The following is a 19,512-nucleotide window of genomic DNA, read 5'->3' on the forward strand; positions in this document are numbered from 1 at the left end:
GTGTGTGTTAGTTGCCAGTGGCCATGTTTAGAAGGTGTTAAGAGAAAGAAACTAGTTCGAGAAAGAATTGAATGCTTTGCAAGTGAAAATGAAAGGAAATGAGAAAATACAGAAATTTGGGACTTAGTAAGATTGGGAAAACCACTTCCTTCTAGAACCCAAATTGCAAAAGATGGGTTGTTTATTTATACATATGTATCATATATATATATATATATATATATATATATATATATATATATATATATTTCAGAGAGGGAGGGAGAGATAAAAATATCAATGATGAGAGAGTCATTGATTGGCTGCCTCCTGCACGACCCCACTGGGGATCCAGCCCACAATCTGGGCCTGTCAATCTGGGCATGTGCCCTTGATCAGAACTGAACCTGGGACCCTTCAGTCCGAAGACTGATGCTCTATCCACGAGCCAAACCCGGTAGGCCAAGAGATGGGGTTTTTTAAGGTCTGGAATGACAGCCCCGTAAAACCTGTCAGGTGAATAAAGCGAGCTGGATGCAGAACCTGTGGCAGCCATGAGAATGTATTGATACCCAGACACCCAACCAGGGGGCATAATGCAGTCAGCACTCCAGCTCCGGTGTCTGCTCAAGGCCATGTTCAGAGGCAGCTCCTGGCCTTTGGCTGAGCATGGCAGGCTTATTCCTGGGACACAGCAGACACAGGGTGGGACACTTCCATGAGGCCTGGACAGACCTTCCTTGGATGCACATCTGCCCAGAACACCTCCACCCAACCTGACTTTTCCATCCTTCACTCAACCAACCTCCTCCAGCTCCCAGCCAGCCCCTTCTCACTCACAGGCGTTTCCCCAGTAAAAGGCCTGGGTGTTTAATCCCATCCTTGTCGCTGCTCTGCAGAGGAGCCAGGCTAACATGAGTACATTAAGAAGGGGTCAAAGGGGGGAAGGGGGAGACATGTGTAATACTTTGAACACTACAAATATATTTTAAAAAAGAAAAAAAAAATGTGCCGAAACAGGTTTGGCTCAGTGGATAGTGTCTGCCTGTGGACTGAAAGGTCCCAGGTTCAATTCCAGTCAAGGGCATGTACCTGGGTTGCGGGCACATCCCCAGTAGGGGGTGTGCAGAAGGCAGCTGATCGATGTTTCTCTCTCATTTGTTTCTGGCTCTCTGTCCCTCTCCCTTCCTCTCTGTAAGAAATCAATAAAATGTATTTTTTTAAAAGAAAATGCCATCTTCTCACGCTTATTTTTACAAAGAGCCTAAGGCAGGTACTCTAGTTCAGCAGCCACCAACCTTTCGGACCTCACAGAGCACCAGTGGTCAGCGACTGCTGCTCTAGTTGAAAGGGAGAGGCATAGAGGTAAAGCGGCAAAGAAGAACAGACCATTTGTGAAACATGTCTAAAAACAAACAGTAGACATCCAAGCAAACAGATCAGAAGCCTCCTAAGTTTTTGAGTCTGGACTTTAAAAGCCTTTGATTGTTCAGGACTTGACCATCCACCTGGTACACAGCCTTGATGACCAGGAGGCATGTCCAGGGAGGGCATCCTCAGCGCTCACTTCAGATGAGGCCAAGGGGAATAAGGAGCAAGGAGGAGCCCCCTCAAGGGCCCAGTTAGCATCCTCTCAAGGCTGTCTATTAGCTGCCAGGGCAGGTGCACTTCACACAGCCTGGCCTAGGGGACTTCAGGAATGCCAGGCTGGTGACTGGGTGGGGTTCACAGTCTCTCTTCCCCACAGAGGATATTCTGACCCTACTCCACCACAGTACGCTGACTTAAAGATGTGTGTGTGTTGGGGGAGGAAAATTGGGGGGGGGGGGGGTTCAAGTGACATGTCTTTTCAGCCACATCCGGACCTTATAGAGACGAATTCTGAATCCTTGCAGGCTTTGGGCTGGGTGTAGGACTGGATGTAACTTGAGGGTGTCCACCTTAAGGGTGGGGTGGATGCGTTTATAGGGGGCAAAGAGCAAAAAGCATGAGTGACCACAGTGACAACTTGGGACAGTGACTTGCGATGCCAGCACCCCGTTTCCTCTTCCTGAGCACAGCAGATGATACCCTTCTTGTCTTCCTTTGAGTGCCGTGGAGTCATGTGACTGAATCCTAGCCTGTGACACGTCAGGGGAAGTGATTTGTGCCACTTTCAAGCTGAAGCTGGTGGCAGCCAGCGTGCCTTGCCCACATTCTGTCTCTTGTCCAGGATGGGGGAATTGCAAGAAAAAGCAGCCCGACCCGTGAGTCAATGTTTGAAAGCAAAGCACAGAGAAGAACTGCCTAATCCACGTCAAACTGTGACGTATTCAGAAATAAGCCTCCATTGCATTAACCCACTGAATGTCAGTGTTCCCCGCTGCAGAAGGCAGCATTAACCCTCGAATATAGACCATCGTTATTTTTAGATGTTAAAGCAATAGTAATAGAGGAACACCAGTTTGAGTATGAATAATAGAGCTGGAAGGCAACAACTACCAGATTTATAAAACTTCCAAATTAACAGTGGGAGAATGTAAATGATAAGAGGCTTACCATCCTGCAAAACTAAGGAAACGGAAAAGTGAAAACAATAAAAAGTGTGCAACTATTAAAGCACACAACTATCTTCCCGCCATCCATGCCGGACCCCTCCCTGCCTTCTTAGAAAACCCCGATTTGTTCGGGGAGTAACAGAGAACCCTCAGTTCCAGGACAGGCACGTTTCTACCCCACCTCAAAGGGCAAATCAAACTGGCCTAAGCCCATCACATTCTAAGATTCTCCTTGGCAAACATTTGATCTAGATGACCAGATGTCCCATTTCTGACAAAGTAGATGTAGACAGAAGTCCCAGCAAAGGATTTCTTTCTCCTTAGGAGAAAACCTTGACATTTTACTCTTTTATCTCACCTCCTCCTTCCGCCCTGAATGAAAAAGTGATGCTGAAGACTTTGCAACCCTCAGGAAGAAAGCCACATGCCGCAGAAGATAGAGGGAGACGGGCCCTGACGATTTTGCTAAGCAGATAAACCAAGTCTATCCATTGACGTTCATCTCCAGCCAAAATCGGTTTGGCTCAGTGGATAGAGCGTCAGCCTGCGGACTGAAAGGTCCCGGGTTCGATTCCGGTCAAGGGCATGTACCTTGGTTGTGGGCACTTCCCCAGTGGGGAGTGTGCAAGAGGCAGCTCTCATTGATGTTTCTAGCTCTCTGTCCCTCTCTATTCCTCTCTGTAAAAAATCAATAAAATATATATTTTTAAAAAAGACCAACGTTTAAAAAAATATTTAATATGAAGTTCATCTCCAGATTTCTCGTCATTTGAGGAAAATAAGGAACTTTGAAGAATCACGTTCTGTAATTATTAAATAAAACTAGAGGCCCAATGCATGAAATTTATGCAAGAGTAGGCCTTCCCTTTAGCACCTGGGACCTGGACTAGCTTCCCTCCAGCTGCCCACAGGCATCGGCTTCCCCTGTCCAGCCCCAGCTTCGTCAGGAAGGTTATCCAGAATGATGTCCAGAAGATGTCTGGTCTAATTAGCATATTACTCTTCTATCATTATAGATATGATTCTATAAATATGAAAGATTTATTTTTTAAACAATTGTTAGTCATGTATCCTGTTATTTACAGTCAAGCACACTCCTAATAGATACAGATAACAAACAAAAGAACACAGAAGCTCTAAACCTTCAGTATACTTATTAACATGAAAACGTGAACAGAATTAATTCCCCAATTAAAAATCTGAGACTATCAGATGTGATTAAAAATAAAATCCATTTATGCATATTTAAATGTAAGACATATTTGAAAAGAGGAAAAGGTTAAAAATAAAGAAGTAGGCAATAATAAATGGCAGTGCAAAGACAAGCAAAAAGAAAGCAGAAGTGATAAGGTCAGACAAACCAAATTCAAGGACAAATGTGTTTATACAAAGAAGAATATGTGACAATAAAAGATGTAACCCACAAAGAAAATTCAAACAGTCACAACACTTTATGTAACATACAAAAAAGCAGACAATTGCATGAAACAAAACCCCCTAACAATGCAAGAAGAATTTGAAAGTGTATATATACTCATGGTGGGGAATTTTACCACATTTATTTCAGAAGTTGGTGGATCAAATAGATATTTTAAATTAATAATATAGTCAACTAATTTTAATTACCAACTAAAGGACTTTGTTTCATAAATATTGAGAATATATTTTATTTATTTTGATCTTGAAATTATGAGAAAAATGGATAGGCCATATTCTCTAATAATAATACAAAAATTAGAAATCAATGGGGGGAAGAGCCATTAAAAATCTTAACTGTCTTATATTTTTAAAAAAATATCTGCTTGAAAACTCACAAATGTCAGAAGAAATCAAAATTGAAAGTATGCATTATCTAACAGTGGAAATGTAGCAACAAAAATGACCACAACTAACAGTGAGCTCAAAAGAAAAATTGTAGGCTTAAGGCCTTTTCTTTTTGATGTCCCCATGAAGATATACCTCTCTTTGCCAAACATGTAACAATAGTAGATACAAAAGAAAAAAGAAAAATGCATAGCAATATTAGAAATGCCTCCACGGAATCCATACTCAACCAAAGTGTGAAGCAGTGAACCTGTGGCGGCCGAGGCTTCCTTGTGTCACCTGGAGTGTGACACCTTCAGGTAAAGGGGCCTCTCAGAATAAGCAGGGGCCTGAACAGGTCATTACTGAAGACCTGTGGCTGCCACAGAGAGCGGAGCAAGAACTGGAAAGGAGGTTGGAGGGACAGTGGCAGCCCAATCATGTTGGACATTGCAGGCCCTGGTGCAGGCTTGGCTGTTATTCTGTGAGACAGGACGCCACTAGAAGTGGGGGTGGGGGTGGGGAACGTAGCATACACAGTCTCATTCACAGCTCACTCTCCCGGCTGTGTGGAACACACATGAGCGCAGGAAACCCTGTAGGCCAGTTAGTGTTTGTGATAGTCCAGTGAAGAACAACCATGTCTTGCACGGAGGCGGTACTGGTGGGGAGGTGTAAAGTGCTTAAGGTTTATAATATACTCTCAGAAAAAGGCAATATTTGCTTACATTTTAGATATGAATTGTGAAAGGCAAAAAAAGAAAGAAAGAAAACCCCAATGTTTCATCTTAAGCAACAGAATCAGTATTTCAGCTTAAGGAAGAGGATGAATGATGATATTACTGAAATGGGTAACGTGGAAGAAACAGCTTGGAGATCAGCATTTCTGTTGTGATTAGATTAGTTTGAGATGCTTATTAGACACCTTACAGGCAGCTGGATACAACAGAGTTCCGAGGAGAGGTTGGAACTAGGATATAACTGTTTGGAGTCCTCAGTGTATGGACATTAAATGCCACAAAATGGGTGAGGCAGTAGAGAGTGAGTACAGACGGAAAAGAGATGAAGTTCAAGGAAGAGGCTAGGACCCCCCACACTTAGGAGAGGTCCCCTAAAGGAGACAAGGACAAAGAAACCCATGAGGCAGAACAGCCCACAGAAAGCGCTACCCCCGGAAGCCAGGGGGCGACAGAATTCAGGAATAAGGAGAGGCCAGCGGTGTCACAGGCTGCTGATGTGGGCGGATAAGACTGAGAACTGACCACTGCCTCAGCCACATGGAGGTCACGGTGATCCTGATAAGAGTGCTTTTATGAGTTTGTGAAAAAGGATGCTTGGAAACTGGAAACTTTTAGAAGAAAATATAAAAGCATATGTATTATAACTTTGTGTAAGGGAAGAATTTCTTCTGTAAGACATAAAAAGAATAAACTGCAAGAGACTATTGATAAATTTGAATACAGATTAAAATTCGAAATTTCCACACAAGAAAACACACCATGGAGACAATTAAAATCCAGCAAATGAGAGAAGCTATTTGAATAAACATAACTGTCAAAGGATTGTAACAATTAATAAAAGCAATAATAACGGCTAACAATTACAGAGCGCTTATCTGCTAATCACAGTTCAACTCATTTTACATGTATCTACTAATTAATGTCTAGAACAATCTTTCTCTACTGGGGTCCTGGGAGAGAAATAAGCCCTATAAAACAATTTGAGCCCGAATGGTGTAGCTCGGTGGCTGAGCATCAACCTATGAACCAGGAGGTCACGGTTCAATTCTTGGGCAGGCACAAACCTGAATTGCAGGCTTAATCCCCAGTATGGGTGGGGCATGCAGGAGGCAGCTGACCAATGATTCTCTCTCATCAATGCTGTTTCTATGTTTCTCTCTCTCCCTTCCTCTCTGAAATCAATTTTTAAAAGAAACTTTTTTAAATGAAACAGAGACAAATTTAACAAAATGTGTTGTCTCATCTCAAAAACATTTGTTGAGAGAAATTGAAGACATATTAATGCAGCTGAGTTTCCCAGTCTCTACAATCATGTGAGCCAATTCCTTAAAATACAGACAGACTGATAATAGATGATAGATAGTTAAATAGATAGATAATAGATGGATAGATGATAGATAGATAGATAGATAGATAGATAGATAGATAGATAGGTAGATAGGTAGATAGATAGATGATTGATAGACTCCTTAGGGACTAGCCACTTCCAGTGTAATGGTGCCTTCCAGTGAATCCTGCAGGAGTGGCTGCCCCAGCTGTGTGTCCTCTGGGCCAAGTGCCTTAGTTTTAAGTGGTGAGCCTTAACCTTTTGGGGGGTGGGGAAGTATGAGAACTCAACTAGCACGTGATAAATGTGCTTATGTTTTTCTGGTTCCTTCAACAAACCAGGTCTAACCAAGACCATCTCATTTCATCTTCCCCACAAATCTGAGATAAGGTCTCTCATCACCATCTCAATCTGCATATGGCAAGAGGAAACTGAGCTTCAGAGAGGCTTGAGTAACTTGCTAACCTCAAATTAACTAATGCAAAATAGGAAGAGGGCAGAGCCAACTTCTGAAATAGGGATTTGACCTTTGCACAACTGCCTCTTGCACAAAGAATGTGAAGGCCAGCATGGTGTGGGCATAAGAGTCATTGCCAATACCGCCAGGCTGTTTCCTGTTGTGCTCAGAACCACTCGCTGAGAATCAGCAAAACAGGCACGGGGTCAATCAGTCACGTTAACCATCCTCCCGTCACTCCCTCCAACCTTGTGACTGTACATTGGCTCCTGAAAAAGCTCCCCAAGTTCAAGGCCACGTCTCTTGCAGAAGCCTAACAAGGGGCAAACCCAAGATCTTCCTCCAGGGCATATGCCCCATGTATGCCAGCGGCACTCACTGCAATGGTCACTGGGAAATCCTGAGTGCCCTGCCTCCAGCCCAGCCCCCTTCAGTGCTGAGACACAGCAGAATCAATGCCCAGTGAGAGTCTCTGCACCCAGGCTTACTCCTCTCCTTCCCAGCTCAGTTTTCTCCTCTTTACCACGGCTCACAGCTTAGTCAATAAAATGCAAAGGATGCCGAAACCGGTTTGGCTCAGAGGACAGAGCATCAGCCTGCAGACTGAAAGGTTCCAGGTTTGATTCCGGTCAAGGGCATGTACCTTGGTTGCAGCACATCCCCAGTAGGGGGTGTGCAAGAGGCAGCTGATCGATGATTCTCTCTTATCGATGTTTCTAACTCTCTATCACTCTCTCATCCTCTCTGTATAAAAAAATCAATAAAAATATATTTAAAAAATAAAAATAAAGAAAATAATAAAATAAAATGCAAGGGCTGCACACAACTGGAGGCAGGGACCAGACCTCCTAAGTCTTTAGCATTTCACAAAGTCTGGTTATGAGAACCCAGCCAAGGTGGCCAAAAGATAAGCACTTCAGTGAAATAGTAGGATAAACATAAGAGAATCCTGAGACCTAAAGTCATGTAATTTTGAAAGGACGGTGTTAATAAGTATGAAAATGCACCCAAAGAATTTAGGCCTCCAGGTCTAACACAAAATCTGGTCCCAACTGGGGAAATCCTAAGAAGCTTTGCTAGTTTTTACTCGAGAAAAACCTGGAAAGCAGTAATGCTGGCCACTGGGAGGGACTGCGAGGGACAGGCAGCGAGCAGTCGGTCGGTAACTTGCTACTTCTCAGCCCAGCTACTCTGAGCTGCAGCTGGACTGGGACCTGGGGTCAGGTTACAGGGAGTCAGGAGATAACCAGCAGGCAGCCTTTCTCAGAAATGGCCCTGCTGGCTCCCAGCAAGAAGGGGACGCAGGGATGTGGGAAGGTGGGGAAGCTGGGAGATGGCAGCCATCAGGCCCTGAGGCAGGGGAGAGAAATGAACCCTGGGCTGCTCAGCCCAGCATCCCCCGGGCCCTGCACCCAGCAGGAGAGTGGCTTCCCTCCACCCAGAGCTGAGCCAAACTCACTCTGTTCAGTCCCTGGGCTTTTGGCAGGACAAAGTGGGGGAGGGGACAGGAGGAGGGGAGGGCACTATATTCACTGAAACGCAAGTTCTCTGCAGGCCACTGGCCACTGAACAGGTGTACGGCCTCAGGCCCTGGCCTGTGTCTACCCCATCCCCGTGCCCAAGCTCTTATGTTCCTCATCAACATCACTACTGTTAAACCCTTTAAACTTCTGCCAATCCCGCTGTTTAATTTGCTTGATGCCATTTGCTAGTGAGGTCACACTCCTTTCCGCCTCTCATTGTGATTTGAAATTTCACCCCCGTGGACTGCTCCTTCTCTCTTCCCATTTTTCCACTGTTTACCTTTGCTAACTGATTTGGAGCATCTCCAAGTTCCCTGGATCCGAATCCCTTGTTAATACGTTGCAAATATTTATTTCTCCTTTTACCTCCTGTTTTCTTCTTTTTTAAAACTCAGCTTCATAGCTTTTATCATGAAGATTTTTAAAAATCTAGTCATATTTATCTTTGGACTCAAACAGGACTAATAACTTTCTTCTCTGATGTGAAGACACATGTTAACATTTCTGAAATCAGGGTATGCCTTATCAATGAGGAAGAGTGAAGTGAGGGGAAAGTAATGGGTTTAGCCCCAGCCTTTCTCCTGCGTTATTAACAGAGCTTAAAGCCTGAGGAAAAACAATAAATTTATCGTGACATTTCAACTTGTGAACTTCCCTGTAGCTCCCAGCCCTGCAGCAGACAGCACGGCTGCTCACCAGTACGACGGAATGCCCCGTGCCAGCCTCGGCCCAGCGGCAACCTCCTCAGAGGAGTCTGCGGGGCCACTTGACAGCCCCTGAAACTCATCAGCATGGTTATGGTGACCAGTGAACTCACAGCGATGGCCATGAAGGCAGAGCCGTTTCTGTCACGTGGGTCATTGTACAAATTTTGTAAAAAGTCACATTTTACAAACGAGTGCTTTTCCCTTGTTCCTTGGACCACGGCTGGCTTTGTTCCTAGATATGTGTCCAGTTTGAAACTCTAAGAACCATAAATAATTTGTGTCACTTAATTCTAGCGAATGCCTCCAGGCTCATTGTTTTGATAAAACAATGGTGGATCTGGTTTAATTTACAGCTTTTTTATTGATTGCAGAGAGGAAGGGAGCGAGAGATAGAAACATCAATGAAGAGAAAGAATCATTGATTGGCTGCCTCCTGCACGACCTCTGCTAGGGATGGAGCCCGCAACCCAAGCATGTGCCCTTGGCCAGACTCTAACCCAGGAAAGGAGTCTGAGAACAGCTCCAGAAATCTGGGCACCCCCACCCCCAACACCCCGGTGTTCACTGGCAACTCGGTGTTCCAAGTGTATTTACTACAAACCTGTTGGAACCAACAGGAAATTTCATGCAGGAGCTGAAGAAAATCAGCATGCCAAGATCAACGGAGCCCACACCGTGGCTGGCAACACGGGGTGGGCGGAAGACAGCTTCAGGCCTGGGTTCTCTTGGTGTTGAATGACTTCTATCTGAGGCGCTGAAACTCCTGACTGTGAGGGGGTGCTGGTGGGTTGGCCAAATCCCTGGTGCATATCACTTCCCCTCAGAGGGAAAAAACGCAGGCAGCAATGAAACCAACGCAAAGTAGAATTAATGTCCAAAAAAATTACTGATTTTAACAAACCTAGAAAGATTATATAAATAATCAAAATCTATCTAAAATCCTTGATTAGCCTGGCGGTGCGGCTCAATGATTGAGCATTGACCTATGAACCAGGAGGTCATGGTTCAATTCCAGGTCAGGGCACATGCCCGGGTCCGGGCTTGATCCCAGTGGGGGACATCCGATCAATGATTCCCTCTCATTATTGATGTTTCTATCTCTCTCTCCCTCTTCCTTCCTCTCCGAAATCAATAAAAATATTTTAAAATCCTTGCTTATCCAACAAAATAGTGAAGAATTGAAAAACACCTTTATCTTTTTCATCATTAATAAATAATGGTTCAATCTTGATAACGATGGGGAAAATAAATTTGAGGGCCTTTCTTTTCAAAAGTTTTAAAATAGTATATGCCCTACATTTTCCAATAGATTCTCCTAAAAACAAAGCAGGGACAAAAGGCAGAGAGAAAGAAAAGATTTAGGCAATATACATTAAACAGATGCAAAGACGAAAAGCAGAACTTGTGGAACTAAAATCTAAGTCAAAATCCTAAAACAAGAAATGAAATGAGTTAGAAGTATGAGGGGAGAGGTGACAGAAAGCCCATTACTTGTATATTACAGATTGTATTTTGTAACTCACACAAATTGTGATTTTTATACTTTCACTAAAGATTTTCAAGGTCTAGTCACACAGCACAGCACCCAGTCCTTCACTCAAGAAGAAATGGGTAATGCCTGTCCCTCCAGTCGAGCCCCTCTGACACATGAGGCTGCAAAGGTCTTACCAGCTACTCCACCGTCTGCCCACACACCCACCAAAGCCCTAGGCTGGGTGCACAGTCCAGATAGAAACAATGCAAGCAACACCCATGGTCTCATGGTACTTTCAGGCTCATGGAGGAGACCGGCCTCAACTGAGCAAACAGATTCAGAAGCAGGAAGAGGCAGGAGAGAGAGAGAAGGAAGGGAGGGGGAAGAGGGAGAGAAGGAGGGCTCCATAGAGACAGAAAGGAGTCAGTGGTGCCAGGGGCTGAGGGGAGGGCAGATCGGGAGTGACAGATTCACAGATGCAGGAATGTTCTGGAACAAGATGGAGATGGTGGTTACAGAAAGTTTTGAACGTGCTAACTATCACTAGATTGCACAGCATCTCATGGCTAAAATGGTAAATTTTATGTGGTGTGGATGGTAGCACTTTTTTTGTTTAAAAAAAAAGGGATACTCTTTTATTAAAAAGTATCTGCTGTTGAGGAGTTAGGATCAGGCAGTTTAAGGTAAGGGCCTCGGGGAGGGAAGACAGCAGATCAAGAGGATGGTCAGGATGTGAGCAAGATAGGCAGAATGCACCAGCCAACTCTATGGCTACACCTCCCATCCCTCCACCCAACCCAAGAGCAGAAGCTAAAAGCGGGAAGACAAGAGCAAGAGGAGATTGGCTGGTGGTAAGGAAGGAAATTTTCTAAAAAAAAAAAAAAAAAAAAAAAAAAGCCAATAAAAATCAAGTGCAGGAAATATAAATCCCCTTTTTGGGAGGGACCCTCTCACATGCTGAGAGCCTTGCTACTTTCGCTTTAATAAATTTCTCTCCCTCTTGCTTACCCCTCCCTGGTCCGTGAATTCATTCGGCAATTTCTTGAGACAACGAACCCAACAGCTTAAAATCACATCTCACTAAGAAGAAAATGGGGCAGAGTGCTATGAAAAGAGACTGCCCCATGCTCACTGGGAAGGCAGGCAGTGAAAAGCTCACCATGTAATGGGAAATGAATGCTGGAGGTACTGGCCTCGAGAGGGCTCAGGAAAGAACAGAGGGAGCCCAATGGGTGGAAATGGGGTTGGAGAGTGGGCAGAGGCCAGTGAAAGGCATTTGCACGTTCTGTGCCCCTGAGGAAGGAAAGCGCGTGAGCTAATTAGCATGTTGAAAGGGCACTGGGAGAAAGGCTCACACAGCCTCAGTGTGAGAACAGTTCTGCATTAAGGATGTCTACAGTCAGGACTTCCAAGCTGGGAAAGGGAACAGGAACCCACACACTGAGGCTAGGAGGGCTCAGGCCCCAGGGAAGGTTGTCATGGTTACTGAGTGAAAGCAGCCGCACAGCGGGGACTGTGTCCCACAGCTTCTTTAGGGTGTGGATCCGGCACACATGAGGCACCAAAGCCTGGGCAGATATGCAGCAGGAGCAGCTTAATGCTGGGACACAGAGAGGATGCCAAGGAGTGTCTCCCTCAGGCCCCGGTCAGGGCTGCTTCTGGGAGCTGCGCAGGCTGAGCCGGCAGGGAGAGGGAACTCTAGGAGGGAGGAAACCACCTCTTGATCCCCGCTGAGGGGAGCAGAGGCCGTGGGGCTGGGACCCAGCTGCGTGAGAGCGCTCCGTAGGCTGGAGCAAGGGCCAGGCTGGGGCCAGCACGGAGGCCCGTGGAGATGCTACCATGGGGGTGGCTGGGTAAGCAAGAAGCACAGAGGACAACAAGCCAGCCGCTCCGTGTGCAGGCCCGAGTGTAGCTGTGGTCAGTAACGGAAGAGGAAGTGGGAAAGATGCCTGGTTCCCAGGCAAAGGATGTAGGGACAGATAGGGAGGTGGTCACCAAGGAACCGACCTAACACTGACAGAAACTGCCAACCATGGAAGAACTGACAGGCCAGAGGGGAGCTTTCTGGGTCACGACAGCAGTTCGCACACGAGTGTCCCTAGTCCTGTGCCCCAGGCCACAGCGGCTCAGCCCCAGGAAGCGGAGACGCTGAGCACGCAGAGGGGCCGGAGGCTGTGAAGGCTGCAGCCCCTGACCGGGTGCGGGTTCCTGCGCAAGTGAAAGAGCACAGGAGGGAGAGAGGTTGCCAAGGTCGTCACCATGCTGGGCCTGGCTGAGGACCAGCAGGAACGTAATGCTACTGCCTTCCCAGCCTGAGGACCCGGATTTTGGTGGGAATGTGGCAAAGCAGCAAAAGTGGCGGCAGTGAGAGGGTGTCTACGCTGAAGACGTGTATCTTCCATGACACTTAGAATGTCCGGAGATCCTCACCAAATAGAAAGTGAAAACAAGAGACATCTGTGTCGTCAGGGGAGGGCTGCTTCCCGTCATAACTGTCACCTTCCACCCCAGCGATGTCTGTCTGTTCGGCCCCGATGTGTGCTCCAGGCTCAGCGCTGGGACCTGGCACCATCTGCAGCACCAGTGTTGGCTCCTACCCTCTCCTGGCTCCACTGGAGAGCAGACACCCACAGCGACAGGGTGCCTGGACCCACCCTGCCCTCAGCACCCAGTCCTAGAAGCAGCCAATAAGGCCTGGGAGGAGCTGGGAGGGAAAAGAGAGAGCGAGTGGAGGCCTCAGGGCCAAGCAGCACTGGGGCAATGGACAGGAGGCGGTGAAGCGTCCTTCCAGGTTTACCAGGACTAAGTTGTGCTCGGGGGACCCCAGGGGCTGGCACACAGGTCCACAGGGCACAGCAGATGCGCCCTTTCAGGCAAACTTGGTGGAAGGAGTGCCCACGAAGGTAAGGAAGAGGGAAAGATCCCGCCCTGAGTCCCCATGTGGCTGCTTTGCACCAAGCCTTGCTCCCTCAGGCTGTGTCCTCGAGATCTGCACAGCTCTCTCCATCCAGGTGGCCAAAGTCAGCCCTTGGCTGTGTTGGGTAAGAGAGCGAAGGAAGAGATGAATGAGTGTACCGGTGATCTGTTGAACTTGAGTCATAATTCAAAAGTGAACGAATAGAAAAACATCAGGAACTGCACCCAACGGTCAAAGTCATGGGATACGGGTCCCAACTCCATTTCTTAGTGTCGACGTGATGGATTGTGGCACTTCTGTGAGCCATGGCTTCCCTGGAATGGGGTCAGTGGAATATGGCAGGGTTCCCTGGGGGCGGGCAGCTGGGAAACGTGGAGTTCACTGGGGAGGTGGGAGGTGGTTGAAACGTGCGTCAGGACCTGAGGACAGGAAGCGGGAAGCGGGCACCATGCCTCCGGGATCAGGACCAGCTGCAGGAGGCTGCTCAGCCTTCCGGGCACAGCGGGCCCCAGAGCTCCCGCTTATCTGCCCCGACGGCTCCACGGGCAGGATCGAAGCAAAGAGCTGGGATCTGGATGGGATGCTGACTTGGAACACACACAGTCCTCTGTGTTTCCTCCTCTTTTTCTGTTCTTTATAAGTCAGAAAATTAATTATAAGTCAGAAAATTAAGAGTCATCTGCACCAGAAACTCAAATGCGTGTGAGGCGTAATGTATCCAGGAGAATGAAGATGTCCGCGCGTGACAAATCGCCGTAAAAATATTTTTGCAACTAAATTTCCAGGCATCTGTCTTCTTCCCCAAAGAGCCACTGCCCGGCCCGTGTGAGGCCCGGGGCCGGCCGGGTGGGCCTGGCACGGCGGCCTGCGTTTTCAACAGCTAACGATGCTGCTGCCAGCGCAGCCCGGCCGTCAGCCCAGCCTTGGCACCAGCCATGCGGAGCCCAGTCACAGCTCTGCCCCCCGGGGTCCCGCTGCATGGTGTGCAGGAGGAGGACTGAGCGCTGTGCCTGCGCGGGGCTGGACCCAGGATGGAAGACAATGGAGGAAAGCCTGCTCTCTGGGTCCCTGGGGGAGCCAAGCAAGCAGATGGCGAATGCCAGTGTGGCAAGGGTAGAGCAGGGGTAGGTCCCCATGCCAAGCAGCTGCAGAGGAGTAAGTACTTCCCTGTCCAGGAGCATCCCCAAAAGATGCCCTTGGCTGTGTTGGGTAAGAGAGCGAAGGAAGAGATGAATGAGTGCACCGGATGGGACTGGTCCTAAAGGTGTTTGGTGGGAGGATGAAAGCAGGGGGACATTCCAACAGGAAGAACTACTCTTGCAAAGACAGAGGCTGGAGCGAGCTGCCCCGGGGGAGAGGGGGGAGAGAGGTGCCCTGTGGCACACGGCAGGGACTGTCCAGTGAGCCCGGGGTAGAACGCAGGAGCCAGGTGCCCAAGGGGCCAGCATGCGCAGCACAGAAGCAGGATTTCATCTTGACTGGAAACTCTAAACAGAACAAGGCCGCACCTCACGCTGGAGAACAGAATCAGGCTGGTGGGGAGTGCGGGGAGAGGAACGAACGGGTGCTGCACACTCTGCAGGCAACATGCACAAAGGGCCACCCCCAGATCCTGAGTCCCGGCCCCCACCTAGCCGCTGCCGGCCTCAGGGCGCCTTCCCTCACAGGTGCCCGTCCCTGGGCTCGACCACACATGGCAGCAGGCAAATCCCCTCAATGTGGGCCGGTCCTTCCTGCCTGATTGCAGTGGCTCCTGCCATTTGGGGCAGGTTCCCTGTGCAGGACCTTCCCGGCACCCCCTCCAGATGCCCCCGGGGGGATCCCTCACATGAGGGCAGGGCGGAGGGTAGCAGTGCCCGGAGCTGGCCTCGCCCAGAGCACTGTGCCTCCCACACCAGAAAGGGAATGACCGCACAGCTTGGCGGCATCGGCTTCTTCGCCAGGCAGCTAACGGGATCGCAGACCATCTGAGGCCCCGGCGCTGCCCTCCCAGGACTGAGCTTCCCACAGGACAGAGCACATCCCATTCCCCAGCATCCTCACGGCCCTGCGTGGCCCCCTCTGCAGCCCGGGGCCCCGCAGACCTGGACCAAAGGCCAAAGACCAGACACTCACAGAACAAGGGTTTCAAGCTCCCACCTCACATTCCAGCAGTGCCCAACTTAAAGCAGAACCTAGCCCGGCACCGATAAGGAGCCCCTCGGCAATTCCCCGGCACCTACCTCGCTTGACCTTGGGGGGCCGGAGCCCCTCGGCCTGGGCCAGGGCCTCCCAGGCCTCACGCTCCCGCCAGCGCCGCAGCTGCTCCTCCCGCATCTTGTAGAAGAGAATGTGCTTCTGCACGTCGCTCAGCTCTGCCAGGAGCTCGGGGTCGATGTACATGTCGTGCAGGATCTGCTGCAGCATGGTGCCACCCGGGTGCCCACGCCAGCAGAGCCCGGGCGGCCGGACACCCCGGGCTGCTCCTCCCCCAGCTCCTCACTCCAGGGTCTCCCCACGAGCCCCTGCTCCGTGCAGCATGTCCCTCTGCCTCAGCTCCCAGCAGGCGGCAACCTCATCTCCTCCGCCCAGGACAGGAAGCCAGCCGAGAGGCGGCTGGGACCCGGCAGGAGAGGCGGGCACCAGGAGCAATCTAGTCCCGCTGGGTCACCGGGCACCGCGTCCCAGCAGCTTGCCCGGGGCTCGGGGCGATGGGAGGGTCAGAGCTCCAGCTCCCGGGACAGCGCCAGGCACAGCCCCGCCGGGGCCACGGGTGTCGAGTGATCTGTTAGTGGAAGGTAACGATGACACCAGCTGTATCGATGACACTGCCCCGGCCAGCCAGGAACCGATCTCCCCTCCGCAGGTAAGAGGAGGAGGTGCGGGCGACTTCGCCCACTAATTCCACGTCTTTCGAGCCAATTTCAGACCGACCAGAGCAGCCAGCCAGCCAGCCAGCAGCCTCAGAGCAGCCAGCTCCCCGGCCTGCCTTCCCTCCATGGCTCCGCATTCCCCACCTTCTCCAGGAGTCTGGCATCCCGAGGTAACGCTTTACACTCTGCCTGAGGGGAGGAGAGAGCTCCCTCTGTGTCAGAGCCAAAAAAGAAAGCAAAGTGGAATCAGGAGGGACCACGGAAGGGGCTTCTCCGTGGAGTTCAAGGACGGCCGGAGGCAGAGAGCCTCTCCCCTTCCCCCACAGGGAGGTTCTGAGCTGGGCACGGCTGACAGACGGACCCGCAGTTTGGGTGGTTGTCACCGGTCTTTTTGTTGTTTGCTGCAGGTGTCTGACGGTGACCAAAAGGAAGGAAACGCAACGCCAGGAGCTGGGAGCTGGCGCCCGGGGACAGAGCAGATGCCACCAGCGTTCAGGTGGGCAGCAGCCGCTGTCGCTGAGATGGAACCCGCCCGCCAGGCACTCGGAGCTGCCCACCGCTGCCCTGAAACTCCCGTAAGGAAACTGGGGTTCAGGGCCGGTAAGTGACTCGCCTATGGCTCCCAACCCATGAGCGGCCACACTGGGACTTACCCAGATTTCAAATTTCACATCCATGCCAACTACGAATGTTCTGATGGTTCAAAAATGTAACGCAATGAGGAGGAAGTAAGTCACCAGCACTCAGCACTGTGGCCTGGTGGCATCGGTGATCCTTCCTCCCTTTGAGGACGGAGGCGGATCGGGCACCCCAGAGTGATGGACCACAGGGAACAGGAAGGAACATGAAGGGGGTTCAGATGAGCTTCAAACCACAGCATCACAGCGAAGCGAGCAGGGCCAGGCTGCTTGTCCCCGCGTGACCCGGACCTGGGCGCTCCCACAGAGGCTCCTGCCACGCAGCCCCGTTCTGGCCCCTGGCCCCTGGCCCCGCGCCCTCTCCTCTGTCCTCCACCTGCAAGCCCTGGCCTCCGAGGTTCTCGGACCCAGAACCTTCCCTGACTCCTGCTTCCCCACACTCTTCCGGCTGGTGCGCGAGCTGTGGCGGGTGGGGCCGGAATCCAGAGACTCGGAGGGGAGAGAGGATGCACAGAAAGTGCTGGCTGCCTCCCCCCTTTTCTGGGTCCCCCAGGCCCGACCCCAAGAGGGGCAGAGGGCACTGTGCGGCAGCGGCAGGACCCGCAGGCCGTGGGGGGTGGAGGTTCTGGGGCGGGGGGCGGGGAATGGGGTCACTCTTGCGGCGCTGACTCCAGGGACCCTGTTCGGAAAAGGTGGGCAGCGGTCAGTCGGGAAGCACCCCGTTTTGTGCCGCAGGGCGGGTGCTGCCTGGCAATCCCAGGTCAGTGGGGCAGGAGGCCAGGCCGTGGAGGGCAGCGGGGCGCCGCTGCCAGCGGCGTCGGGTTTCCTGCGGGCGCGGCCCGGAGCTGCTCAGCCCGCGTGGCGCCTCCTCCCGCCCATCGCCCTCCCCGGAGCTGCGGCCGCTGGGCCCGGGCTGGGCGCCCCCTGGTGGCCTCGAGGAGAGGGACGGCCTATGAGGGGAGACTTGGCCAAGTGCAAGGGGACGCAGTGGGAGGCTAAGGGAGGTGCCAGGACCTGAGGAGAGGGGACCCCCTGGCCAGGCAAGCGAGAGGGACAGCGTTGTTAATGACCCGGACCCCAGGGGTTGGAGCCGCGCAGGAAAGGACTGAAAATGGGCACCTGGGGTACTCAGACATGGGTTTCTGCAGCCTTTCAACTCGTTTTATTTTGTTTTCATTTTTTGCTGGCCTATGTGTATGTTTGATTTTGCATGCTAACGCAGTTTCTTCTGCAAACCACCCGAATGTCCCCCCGGCGGGTAGGGGCTTCCCAAAGGTGTAGCCAGGAAAAACGTCCGGGGCAGATAACATGAAGATGCATAACATTGTGCACAGCGTAATCCGCTTTTTAGAGTCTGTGTTTATTTTGTGTAGGCAAAGGGGAAAATATCGAAGAACACACATGGTGCTTTTCTTTCTCCTGGGGAGAGGGAGGGAGACCACTTCAGACAAGTCCGTATTGTTCAAGGCCATGAGTCAGCCACATGACTCATCTGACTGAAATAAGATATATTTCAAAAGCCCTTTGCAAATGTGACTCGGAGGCTCCGGGCTGAAGAGGGGCCCTGAGCCTCACACAGCCTTGGTGCTGGATGGGAACGGAGCCTGGAGCACAGGAGACGGGAGGCAGGAGGCAGGAGAGCGGTGGCAAACGCTGGCCCACGCCTAAGCCTACCACAGAGGCGAGGAGTCCGAGCTGGCCTTGCCAACGAGAAATACAGAGCGCAGCCTAGGGAGAGTCCTCACCCTGAAGCCTCCTCTCAGGCATCTCTGCTTCCACCGAAAATCCTCTTACAATCAGATCAGATCTCCGTTAAATCCTTACAATGGCTCATTTTACTGAGTCAAAGCCAAGTCCATGCAGGGGCCCATGATCTGCCTCCCTCCTTCACGCCTCATGCAGCCCCTTCTCTCTCCCTCCCTCCATCCCTCCCTGGCCCCATCCCGCCGGTGTCCTTGGCTTTCTGCAGACACCATGCACTGGCCTCCTTTACACTGCTGTTCCCTCTGCCTGGAACCCACGTGGTCCCATCACCTTCAAGTCTTTGCTCAAACCTTTAGCTCCTCTATACACCCGATCCTCCTGCTGTTTTCCCCTCAGCCCTTACTTCGTAAAATGTCATCTTTCTTATTTGTGCTTTGTCTCTCTTCCCTTAGGAGATGGCACGCACCACAGGGCCAGGCACTCCACTGATGCCCTCTCCCCGGAACACTGCTTGGCACGCAGCAGGTGCCAGATAAATGCCTATTAGAAGAGGGAATGGCCCTAACCGGTGTGGCTCAGTGGATAGAGCGTCGGCCTTCGGACTGAAAGGTCCCAGGTTCAATTCCGGTCAAGGGCATGTACCTTGGTTGTGGGCACATCCCCAGTAGGGGGTGTGCAGGAGGCAGCTGATTGATGTTTCTCTCTCATCAATGTTTCTAACTCTCTATCCCTCTCCCTTCCTCTCTATAAAAAATCAATAAAATATATTTTTTTTAAAAAAGAAGGGGGAATGGATGAGGAACTTTCAAAGTGAGTTGATTAGAGCTGAGTATACACCAGGGAAGCATCCAGAA

General features: G+C 50.6%; 1 protein-coding gene across 1 annotated transcript in view; it reads right to left on the minus strand.

Annotated features, from left to right (window-relative positions):
- The window catches only part of SH2D4B (SH2 domain containing 4B), a 72,453-nt gene extending 56,457 nt beyond the window's left edge, over positions 1–15,996 (minus strand). Inside the window, 1 exon segment of the mRNA XM_036438049.2 lies at positions 15,687–15,996. Within this exon segment, the coding sequence (XP_036293942.1) occupies positions 15,687–15,870 (184 nt within the window). The 5' untranslated portion in view covers positions 15,871–15,996.
- Between the last annotated feature and the right edge of the window lie 3,516 nt (positions 15,997–19,512).

Source organism: Pipistrellus kuhlii, unplaced genomic scaffold (genome assembly GCF_014108245.1).
Source record: "Pipistrellus kuhlii isolate mPipKuh1 unplaced genomic scaffold, mPipKuh1.p scaffold_m20_p_15, whole genome shotgun sequence".
Taxonomy (NCBI): domain Eukaryota; kingdom Metazoa; phylum Chordata; class Mammalia; order Chiroptera; family Vespertilionidae; genus Pipistrellus; species Pipistrellus kuhlii.